Source organism: Pollachius pollachius (assembly GCF_949987615.1).
Source record: "Pollachius pollachius genome assembly, chromosome: 18".
Lineage (NCBI taxonomy): Eukaryota > Metazoa > Chordata > Actinopteri > Gadiformes > Gadidae > Pollachius > Pollachius pollachius.
The window spans coordinates 12,762,222-12,773,974 of NC_136951.1; the positions used below are offsets into that span (position 1 = coordinate 12,762,222).

Genomic DNA, 11,753 nt, shown 5'->3' on the forward strand with positions numbered 1-11,753 from the left:
TTCCTTACTTATATTGGTGGAGTACTGTGATGTGTTTTTATCCACATGGTTCCTCCTTCTGAACTGTTCTGTTCTTCAGACGATCCCGCTAAGCGAAGCCGTGTCTCCGGCCTGCGGGGGTTATGGGGGTGACAGTAACGCCGGGTGATTTAACTGCCAAGGGGGCGTGAAGGAGCTGCCCTTAGCGTACATGTGTGAGAGGTCAAAGGTCGTTGAGGGAGACGGGAGACGGCCTATGACAGGTGAGGTGGAGACTCTGCTAATTAGGGCGAGACGTGGGGAGGGGGAGGAGGTCAGGAAACGCAAACTAGCTAGCTTACGAGCTAGCATGAAAGGTTAGCCTCTCTGGTTTCAGGCCGGGGGTAACACAAGCCTCCTCTTCACCACGCGATGAAGGCTATCGCTAACTCGACTGGGGCCTGCATAACACCCAGGGTGTGTCCTCAAGACACACACACTCAGCGGTGGCTGTAGATCACCCATCAACATGCAGACGAAGACACAGTCCCACCCTGTCATGTGCATCGTATCTCCTGAGTGCAGGCCGGGGTTCTAGAGACACAGTCCCACCCTGTAAAAGTGGATCGTATCTCCTGGCTGCAGGCTGGGGTTCTAGAGACACAGTCCCAACCTGTCGATGTGGATCGTATATCTTGGCTCCAGGGTTCTAGAGACACAGTCCCACCCTGTCGGTGTGGATCCTATCTCCTGGCTGCAGGCTGTGGGTTCAGGTACTGGGGCGTCTGCTTTTATTAGGAATCAGTGTGAGAGGAAACATCCAACTCCTCCCAGCATGCCATGTTATCCCAGTTACCGATGTCTGGAGGTAGTTTATCGTCAGCAGACATTAAGGAATGAATGATCCGGGAGAACTCATTCGCTGAGGGACCGCTGAGTGACGGGCTCCCGTGGGTTTCAGCCTCTTGCTGGGAGGTTATGTTGAAGCTCCTCTTGTTGATACGATCCCAGTGGTCCCAGTGGTCCCAGTGGGCGCTGGGCCGCCCTGGGAATGCGTGGTACGCTGGTTCAGACGCCAGTTGGACGACGCCGGAGAGCTTGGGTGGTCTCTCACTTGGGGGGGGGGACCAAGGGGCTATTCCTACTGGGGCAACACCTCTGCTGTCCCAGTGGACTTGATGTGGAGAATATATATATATATATATATATATATATATATATATAAATCCCCTGGCAGGCCCGGCGCATTCTGTAGACCCTACTGTAAATCTGAAGTGCCAAAGAGAAATCCCCTCCAGTTTAAACAAACAGATTCTTCCTCCTGCTCTACTGTCAGCATCCAGACACCCCCCCCCCCCCCCCCCCCCCCCCCAAGGATCCTGAAGAGCCTCTTGGCGTCAAAGCGAGCGCTGGTGTTTTGCCAGAGGGTCTGGACGTTTGGGGTCCCTCTTTGTGGACGAAGCCCCCCTCACCTCAATATCTAACAATTGGCGGCTGATTGGTTGTTGGCCCTGCCACCGCCGGCAGGCCTGAGCAACCAGCTAACCATACGATCTGAGTCTGGCTCCCCAAGCGATCCGTCCATGGGGGGGGGGGGGGGCGTTAGCCGACGGTTAATGTATTCACGCCCCATCGGGCAGCGGGCCATGGGGCCTGAGTGCCGCTCTGCATCGAGACTCAAGGACTTGGGGTGATGGGGCCCCCCCTCTCTGAGCCGCTAATAGGCTGAGTGGGGGACCTTTCGACTCGTTCATCAGACAGAGCCAGCACTTCACCCCCCATTCACCCCCCTCCACCCCCCCATTCACCCCCCTCCACCCCCCTCCAGCCCCCCATTCACCCCCCTCCAGCCCCCCATTCACCCCCCCCCAACCCCCCATTCACCCCCCTCCAGCCCCCTCCACGCCCCCACCAACTCGTTTCACACTGCACTGGAACGCTGTAATCCCATGATGTTGTTGTTGTTGATGTTGTTGTTGTTGTTGTTGTTGTTGCCGCCGCCCTGTAGAGACTATAGCACCTTTTCCAGTAAACAATGAAGACTTCTGTCCTCACACTCTGCAGGTACTGCTGAGTTTCTTGTTGTGTTGGTTCTGTAACCGGGACGGTTACAGATACACGTTTAAGGGGAAATACTTTCCTGTAATGAACACCGAATTCCTTCTCCAGCTGGCTTCCCCATCAGTGGACCTGCAGGAAGTTAACATGTGAGTCTCTGCAGCCAACAGCCCAACACCCAGTTGGCCCACGCCAGCTCCTCACCTCCTCCTGGGGTCACCTCGTCCTAGGGTCACCTCTTCCTAGGGTCACCTCAGACCAGCTCCTCACCTCCTCCTGGGTTCACCTCGTCCTAGGGTCACCTCTTCCTAGGGTCACCTCAGACCAGCTCCTCACCTCCTCCTGGGGTCACCTCGTCCTAGGGTCACCTCTTCCTGGGGTCACCTCAGACCAGCTCCATACCTCCTCCTGGGGTCACCTCGTCCTAGGGTCACCTCTTCCTGGGGTCACCTCAGACCAGCTCCTCACCTCCTCCTGGGGTCACCTCGTCCTAGGGTCACCTCTTCCTGGGGTCACCTCAGACCAGCTCCTCACCTCCTCCTAGGGTCACCTCGTCCTAGGGTCACCTCTTCCTGGGGTCACCTCAGACCAGCTCCTCACCTCTTTCTGGGGTCACCTCCGACCAGCTCCTCACCTCGTCCTCAGGTCTCCGGTCACCTCCACACCGGTTGTTTTCCCTGATGAATGTCCTCTGCTCTCATCTGGCTGCAGCTAATCTCTCTCTTCCTCCAGGCCCAGGAGATTCCATGAACCTCGCCTTGTAAGGCAAACCGAAAACCGGAGTCGCGGTCGACTTGTTTATAGTTGCAGAGCTAGCTGTACTCTGTTACTCCATCACATACAGAACACCAAACCTTTTCTGGTACAAAGCATTATGGGATTGGAGACCAAAAAGGGGGGATGACTGCGATGCATGAAACCCCCCGAGGGTATTTACCCCCCAGGGTATAAGGACAGCAGGCAGCTTCTCCCCCCCCCCCCCCCCGACTCAGTGGGGGGGATTGTCTTCTCCCTCCTCTCTTTAAGTGTGTAGCTAAAACAGCATGGCTGCTCAGACTCTCTCTCGCTTTTCCCACATGACCTCCTATCCCCACTAAAGTGATGGTTCCACACCATCACTTTAGACGTCACCAGAAATGTCATGTTGTTGGATATTTTGGTCCTGGGGGCTCTCTGTTCTCTGGGGGGCTTGCTCTGTTGTTTCTGGATTCTCATTTCTCACTTGATTGATTTTCTCACGGGTTGCAGGGCTTTTAATTAAACGGAGCGATGATCAAAGCTGAGGCGAGCTGTTGTGGAGAAGAATTGCCTATTAAAAACAAAAGCATGCTTACTCATCAAGTTCTGGTTTACTGGTTTCTACGGAGTGGAACAAACGTAGAGTTCCTCAATTTAGAGATGATGCACAATAGCTTTTCTTGCATATATTGCTTGAGTAATGTGGTGTCATTTCAAGTCTATTCAGTTTCACTCTTAAGTCATTTAGCAGACCATTTGTCCTGGCCCCTGGGACCGTCAGTGAAGGTTTTCTTCACGCCTTCGTTATGCTTCAGGAAGAGTTAACCATACCTGGGGTTACGTAACCCCGTAACCCCAGGTCACGGGGTCACAGCGTCAGGGACAGGTACAGGGTCACGGCGTCCTGCTCCATGCAGCCTGCAGGCAGCCTTGATGTCAATCAGGGGCCTTGATGTGAATCAAGGGCCTTGATGTCAATCAGGGGCCTTGATGTCACCATCCACATATTCCTACCTGAGCACCTCATGCATGTCTGAGTGTTCCATGAAGTGGGGAGATCTGTCAATAGCAAACCAATCCTTCCCAATCCTTGTCTTTTATATACAACCTCCTGAACTCATGAACTCCCCTCCTGTTGGCTGTGAACCTCCGGCCTCCTGTTGGCTGTGAACCTCCAGCCTCCTGTTGGCTGTGAACCTCCAGCCTCCGGTCTTGTCTGCTTCATATTGGATGACCCCTGTTGTCCCCTTCCCCAACAAAGGGGGCTTTTGTGCGCTTGACCGACCAACACCATTGAAATACTTCAAAGGGGACAGGAAGAATAGATCTTTCCCTTGCACCTTAGACTATGGGCTTCCTTTAGTTCTGTTCCATGTGGGTCGATGTGATCTGAGGTCATTCCTCCCCCCCCCCCCCTCCCCGTTCTATCCAACAGGTTAGATCGGGTTTAAAGCTCCAAGGAAAGAAAGAGGAAGAAGTTTCAAGGCCTACGACCTCTGTGTTCAACCAGCGTTATTTTCTCTTCCTCCATCATCACTCCTATCAGTCTTTTCCTGTGCGACTTTGGGATGAGGGCACCAGGACATCGTGTTTTCACCTGTAGGGCTAGGTAGAGGAAACAAGGTGAGGTGCAGGGGGGGCCCTGGTGAAAATAGACCCCTGGTGCCGTTGGGCCCCTTTCATTCCTTCCTTCCCGGTCCTTTTGGCTCCCTCATGGCCCTCCACCCAGCGGTCCCCACGTCCAGAGCTCCAGAATCCACAGGAACCCCTGGTGTTATCAGAGTATTGTGTGTAGTAGTAGTAGTGTGGCTGTGCGCTTGTGTTTGAGTGTGTCTCGGTGTATGGGTGTTGAGGTTTATCTAGAGCGCTGGAATTCAAGTAAACTCATAACCAATCACATGTGGTCGGTGTGTGTCTGTGTGTGCGTCTGTGTGTGTGTCAGAAGTTCTATCCCATGTGCAGTACCATAAACACCGTCGCCCAGATGCAGAGTTATCTTTCTGCAATGTGTCTGTGGTGCTTCAATGAAAGGCACGTGTTTGTATCATGAAAAGAATGAGGGTGTCCATCGGGGGACACCCTCATTCTCAGAATCGCTTTGTAATGAACTGCTCACATCTCAAACAAGCACAAGACGCCCTGTGGGTCCGGCATTGGGAAGGCTTTAGGTGAGATACAGAGAGAGAAATACACACACCCAGCACACACAAACACACACGCATGCATACACAGACTCACATACCATTTGCAGTCAAGTGTAAGCTGTTTAATACATTCGATATTTCCTCCGACCTTGAATAACACCAGTGGTTTGAAGCCCCCCGCCCCCCTCCCCCCCATGTTGCTCTTGGTTACAGAGCAGGTGCAACATCTGGTGTTGTTAACTTCTGATGTTGCTCTGCTGTGCATGCTAAAATTAAATAAATATTTCCTTGTGTGCATGTGTGTGCTTGTGTGCATGTATAAGCGTGTGCGCGCGAGTGTGTGTGTGTGTGTGTGTGCGTTTCGTGAGTGTGTGTATGTGCGTGCGTTTCGTGAGTGTGCGTGTGTGTGTGTGTGTGTGTGTGTGTGTGTGTGTGAGTATCTACTGGTATGTGTCTGACTGGATAAGGTGGGGCCGCAGAGGGTGCTGTTCCCCCCCCATAGACCGCCATACCAAGGGACAGGACACTCCTTGGGGTGGGGGGGGTTTAGAGACCTTCCTTGTGGAGGGGGGTCATAGACTTCCGTACCAGGGGACAGGACAGCAAGTTGCAATGCAAAGTTCAGAATAATGTTTGACTCCAGCTGTTGTTGAAATGTTTTGACTTCAGAGACTCTCTCTCTCTCCTCTGAAACATGAGAACATATAGCAGAACAAAACAGGCAGAGGGTATTGACCACCAGTAGAACAACTCCGGGAGTATGTTTGCTTTTAAATGGGTACTTTATGGAATTGGTTCAGTAGAATGGAGCCGTGTTGTTCAGCTGCGGGTGTGATGAAGGCCTTCAGGAGGAGAGCGGGACATCTCTACTGGAATGTCCTGTAGAGTATAAAGAACTGATTGAAACAGAAAAAAACTGTTTTCTGTTGTTGAGCCATCTGTTGTAGGCCAAGGCTGATCGGAGACCTGTTTATTTAAAAAATAAATCATCAACATCAACCCGGGGGAAGTCCGAGAGAGGTGAGCCACAGAGCCTGAGAGGGAGAGAGACCAACAGAGACACAGAGAGAGACATAGAGAGAGAAAGACAGAGAGAGAGAGAGAGAGAGGGAGAGATCTCTTATTGAGGACAACAAATGCAGCCAATAGAGCCAACCCCTCCAGTGATTAAAACATGTCCGCCGCCTTTGGGTCCCGTCTGGAGAAAGAAAGGCTGCCCGATTAGAGGGAGGTAGTCTGATAGAGAGGTCAACAGAAGGGGGGAGAGGTGGACCTGTTTCTCTACCTCTCCCCCCCCCCCACCCCCACCTGCCCCTTGGCTCTCAGTCTAGATTGGAAAAGTGATAAATATGCATGAGCTTGGCTTATTAATGGGAAGGACCTCTGATGGTTTTAGGTGGAGAGTCCTCCATCTTGGAGACGGAGTGGCCAGGGGATTGCGGAGGGATTGGGGAGGGAGTGGGGGGGGATGGAGGAGAACAATGTGTGGTTCATGATGAATTGGACAAACCTCCAACATGCTCTATGTTTAGATTGTCTTGAGAAAATTGTTCAAAGAAAATAACTTCAAAGAAAGAAATATGTTTTCCGAAATAGCTTAAAACAGTAACCCTCTGTGACAAGAAATACAGTGGGGCAAAAAAGTATTTAGTCAGCCACCAATTTTGCAAGTTCTCCCACTTAAAAAGACGAGAGAGGCCTGTACACGTTACCTGTATAAATGGCACCTGTTTGAACTCCTTATCAGTATAAAAGACACCTGTCCACAACCTCAAACAGTCACACTCCAAACTCCACTATGGCCAAGACCAAAGAGCTGTCAAAGGACACCAGAAACACAACTGTAGACCTGCACCAGGCTGGGAAGTCTGAATCTGCAATAGGTAAGCAGCTTGGTGTGAAGAAATCAACTGTGGGAGCAATTATTAGGAAATGGAATACATACAAGACCACTGATAATCTCCCTCGATCTGGGGCTCCACGCAAGATCTCACCCTGTGGGGTCAAAATGATCACAAGAACGGTGAACAAAAATCCCAGAACCACACGGGGGGACCTAGTGAATGACCTCCAGAGAGCTGGGACCAAAGTAACGAAGGCTACCATCACTTACACACTACGCCGCCAGGGACTCAGTCAGTGCCAGACGTGTCCCCCTGCTAAAGCCAGTGCATGTCCGGGCCCATTTGAAGTTTGCTAGAGAGCATTTGGATGATCCAGAACAGGATTGGGAGAATGTCATATGGTCAAATGAAACCAAAATATAACTTTTTGGTAAAAACTCAACTCGTCGTGTTTGGAGGAGAAAGAATGCTGAGTTGCATCCAAAGAACACCATACCTACAGTGAAGCATGGGGGTGGAAACATCATGCTTTGGGGCTGTTTTTCTGCCAAGGGACCAGGACGTCTGATCCATGTGACGGAAAGAATGAATGGGGCCATGTATCGTGAGATTTTGAGTGAAAACCTCCTTCCATCAGCAAGGGCACTGGAGATGAAACGTGGCTGGGTCTTTCAGCATGACAATGACCCCAAACACACTGCCCGGGCAACGAAGGAGTGGCTTCATAAGAAGCATTTCAAGGTCCTGGAGTGGCCTAGCCAGTCTCCAGATCTCAACCCCATAGAAAATCTTTGGAGGGAGTTGAAAGTCTGTGTTGCCCAGCGAAGGCCCAAAAACATCACTGCTCTAGAGGAGATCTGCATGGAGGAATGGGCCAAATTACCAGCAGCAGTGCGTGAAAACCTTGTAAAGACTTACAGAAAAAGTTTGACCTCTGTCATTGCCAACAAAGGGCATGTAACAAAGTATTGAGATGACCTTTTGTAATTGACCAAATACTTATTTTCCACCATAATTTGCAAAGAAATTCTTTAAAAATCAGACAATGCGATTTTCTAGATTTTTTTTTTTTCATTTTGTCTCTCATAGCTGAGGTATACCTATGATGAAAATTACAGGCCTCTCATCTTTTTAAGTGGGAGAACTTGCACAATTGGTGGCTGACTAAATACTTTTTTGCCCCACTGTATACACAAATAAAAGAACATTGTTTCAACTGTAAATAAAATACAAAAGTGTCTAAAAGACAGTCGTCCCCTCAGACCTGCAGGAGTCCGGTTCCTTCCAGCACTACGGCCTGGCGGACCGGGCGGCGGACTGCAGGATCCTCCACATGGACGAGGACCAAGACCGCATGTACGTGGGCTGCAAGGACCACGCCCTGTCCCTGGACATCAGCAACATCACCCAGGACCCTCTGCAGGTCATCTGGCACCCACGACACCTGACCCACATACACACACACTTACACTGACTGAAGCTACACCTGACCCACACAGACACACACTCACACAGCATGAAGCTGCACCTGACCCATACACACACACACTTACACAGCATGAAGCTACACCTGACCCACACAGACACACACAGCATGAAGCTACACCTGACCCACACACACACACACAGCATGAAGCTACACCCGACCCACACAGACACACACAGCATGAAGCTACACCTGACCCACACAGACACACACTCACACTAACTGAAGCTACACCTGACCCACACACACACACACACACTTACGCAGCATGAAGCTACACCTGACCCACACAGACACACACTTACACTGACTGAAGCTACACCTGACCCACACACACACACTCACACAGCATGAAGCTACACCTGACCCACACACACACACACACTTACACAGCATGAAGCTACACCTGACCCACACACACTTACACTTACTGAAGCTACACCTGACCCACACAGACACACACTCACACAGCATGAAGCTACACCTGACCCACATAGACACACACTTACACTGACTGAAGCTACACCTGACCCACACACACATACACACTTACACTGACTGAAGCTACACCTGACCCACACACACACACACACACTTACACAGCATGAAGCTACACCTGACCCACACAGACACACACTCACACTAACTGAAGCTACACCTGACCCACACAGACACACACTCACACAGCATGAAGCTACACCTGACCCACACATACACACTCTTACACAGCATGAAGCTACACCTGACCCACACAGACACACACTCACACAGCACGAAGCTACACCTGACCCACAAAGACACACACTCACACAGCATGAAGCTACACCTGACCCACACACACACACACACACACTCATACTGCTTGAAGCTACACCTGACCCACACACACACACACACACACTCATACTGCTTGAAGCTACACCTGACCCACACACACACACACACTCATACTGCTTGAAGCTACACCTGACCCACACAGACACACACTTACCCTGACTGAAGCTACACCTGAAGCACACACACACACACGCATCTCTAAGACCTTTCAAACCGATATCTGCATGGGAAGGAGAGTGTGGCGGCCGCCGTGTGTTTGACCCCAATCAGAAGGTTCTGGGTCGGATCCCCCTCACATCCGCAGCCTAACCTGTAGGAGAGAGTTCCCCTGGTTAACAGCCCTGAGAGTGGGCATGGTTGGGGGTTGGTAGCCTACTAGAGAGGCCAGGGGTGTTTGGCTCCCAGCCAAATTTCCATTTGTTCTACCTGTCCTTGGGAGATGTGCACTTAACGCCTTCCTGCACCTTATTGATTGCTGCTTATCTGGACACACGCTTTGTACGTCAGGTAAAAGCATCAAAGCATCTACTTAATTACTTTGTTTTCAATGGTTAAATTCAAAAACAGCGTTTACACAAATTGACAGCTTGCAAGAAATCCTCCCAAGAGGACGCAATCGTCTGCGCGTTGCTAATTGCTCCACATTTTTCCCAAGATCAGAGGCCTTTCAGAGGGGCTCATTAGCATCACGTAAATAAGAGCACTTCACCATGATCGGCTAACATCACAGCCATGCGGTAGGTAGGACAACTAAGCTCTCTGATTGGCCAAAGCGCCATGCAGATGTTCTCTGTGTGATTGACAGTGTGAGGTGCTGAACAGATGGGGGAGGGTGGAAGTGTCCCAGAGGAGGCGCTACCTTGTCTGTACTGCACCCAGTAAACTGCTGCCTGTATTCCATTTAAAGGGAAGCCCCTGGAAAGGCTGAGACCTGCCTTCTGCTTCTGCGTGCTTTGATGGAGGCTGACATATTCTGGTTTGCCTTCTGCTTCTGCGTGCTTTGATGGAGGCTGTCATGTTCTGGTTTACCAACTCGTTGTTTCATTTGGATAAAAGCATCTGCTAAGTGACAACATGTAAATGTCAGATATCTTTCCAGTCAGTTTCATTAAGGTTTGAACTCTTGAGACGTCTGTGTCCTGAGATGCTGTCATGATTAACTATAGGCATCCATTACAGCGGGGTGATACTGGGAGTGAAAACAGCCGTAGCCCATTAGTTATAAAGGATCTGTTGGCAGGCCAGCCCATAATAAGCATCATGAGGTCCACCTGATGATGTTTACATTCTAATGTCTTCTTTGCACTCTCTCCAGCTGTTTATGCAAAAGAGTAGTTTGTAGTTTTTGTGGGTGGTATGCTCTGTTCTCAGCTTTACCGATATGGATAGTATCTATTTCTAGATACTATCCCCCCCCCCCCCCCTTGCTTCTAGAAGGTTCAAGAGGGTTCCAGAGGGTTCCACTGCCCTGGTTCCTCACCTGGTTCTGTTTCCCTCCCCAGGTGTTCTGGCCCGCCTCCCCGAGCAAGATCCAAGAGTGTCAGATGGCCGGGAAGGACCCCACAGTAAGAACCTCATACCGGTCCCCCTCAAACACATGGTCCTCAACCATCTGGCCCATGGTCCCCCTCAAACACATGGAGAGCATGGTCCCCCTCAAACACATGGAGAGCATGGCCCCCCTCAAACACATGGAGAGCATGGCCCCCCTCAAACACATGGAGAGCATGGTCCCCAGTTGCTTAACTCTGATGTTGTGCGTTCTGTGTCCTCAGTTGTGTAACTCCGGTGTTGTGTGTCCTCAGTTGTGTAACTCTGATGTTGTGCGTTCTGTGTCCTCAGTTGTGTAACTCTGGTGTTGTGTGTTGCGTGTCCTCAGTTGTGTAACTCTTATGTGTTGTGTGTCCTTAGTAGTGTAACTCTGATGTTGTGTGTGTTGTGTGTCCTCAGTTGTGTAACTCTGATGTTGTGTGTGTGTGTTGTATGTCCTCAGTTGTGTAACTCTGATGTGTTGTGTGTCCTCAGTAGTGTAACTCTGATGTTGTGTGTGTTGTGTGTCCTCAGTAGTGTAACTCTGATGTTGTGTGTGTGTTGTGTGTCCTCAGTAGTGTAACTCTGTCGTTGTGTGTCTGTGTTGTGCGTCCTCGGTTGTGTAACTCTGATGTTGTGTGTCCTCAGCACGGCTGTGGTAACTTCATCCGCGTGCTCCAGCCGTACAACAGGACTCATCTGTTCATGTGCGGCAGCGGAGCCTACAGCCCCGTCTGCATCTACGTCAACAGAGGACGGAGGCCCGAGGTAGACTCTCACTCTCTCTGTCTCTGTCTCTGTCTCTCTCTCTCTCTGCCTTCCTCTAGGAGACATGGAGCTCTCTGCCTTCCTCTAGGAGACATGGAGCTCTCTAGTTTCCTCTAGGAGACATGGAGCTCTCTGCCTTCCTCTAGGAGACATGGAGCTCTCTGCCTTCCTGTAGGAGACATAGAGCTCTCTGCCTTCCTTTAGGATACAAAGAGCTCTCTGCCTTCCTCAGCAGCACTAGGAGACATGGAGCTCTCTGCCTTCCTCAGCAGCACTAGGAGACATGGAGCTCTCTCTGCCTGACATCCTCTCCGACGAGATCAGGCCGCTGACGTTATGAGAGGCTATTAGGGGATGTTGGCTCACCGCATTGGCCCGGTAAAGTGGCCT

At 50.9% G+C, this 11,753-nt stretch overlaps 1 protein-coding gene across 1 annotated transcript in view; it reads left to right on the forward strand.

The window, feature by feature from the left end:
• Nucleotides 1-11,753, forward strand: part of sema3c (sema domain, immunoglobulin domain (Ig), short basic domain, secreted, (semaphorin) 3C) — a 33,028-nt gene that overhangs the window by 10,020 nt on the left and 11,255 nt on the right. The window contains exons 3-5 of the mRNA XM_079755704.1: nt 8,005-8,165; nt 10,568-10,630; nt 11,244-11,363. Of these exons, the coding sequence (XP_079611830.1) occupies nt 8,005-8,165; nt 10,568-10,630; nt 11,244-11,363 (344 nt within the window). The remainder of the gene's footprint in view (nt 1-8,004; nt 8,166-10,567; nt 10,631-11,243; nt 11,364-11,753) is intronic.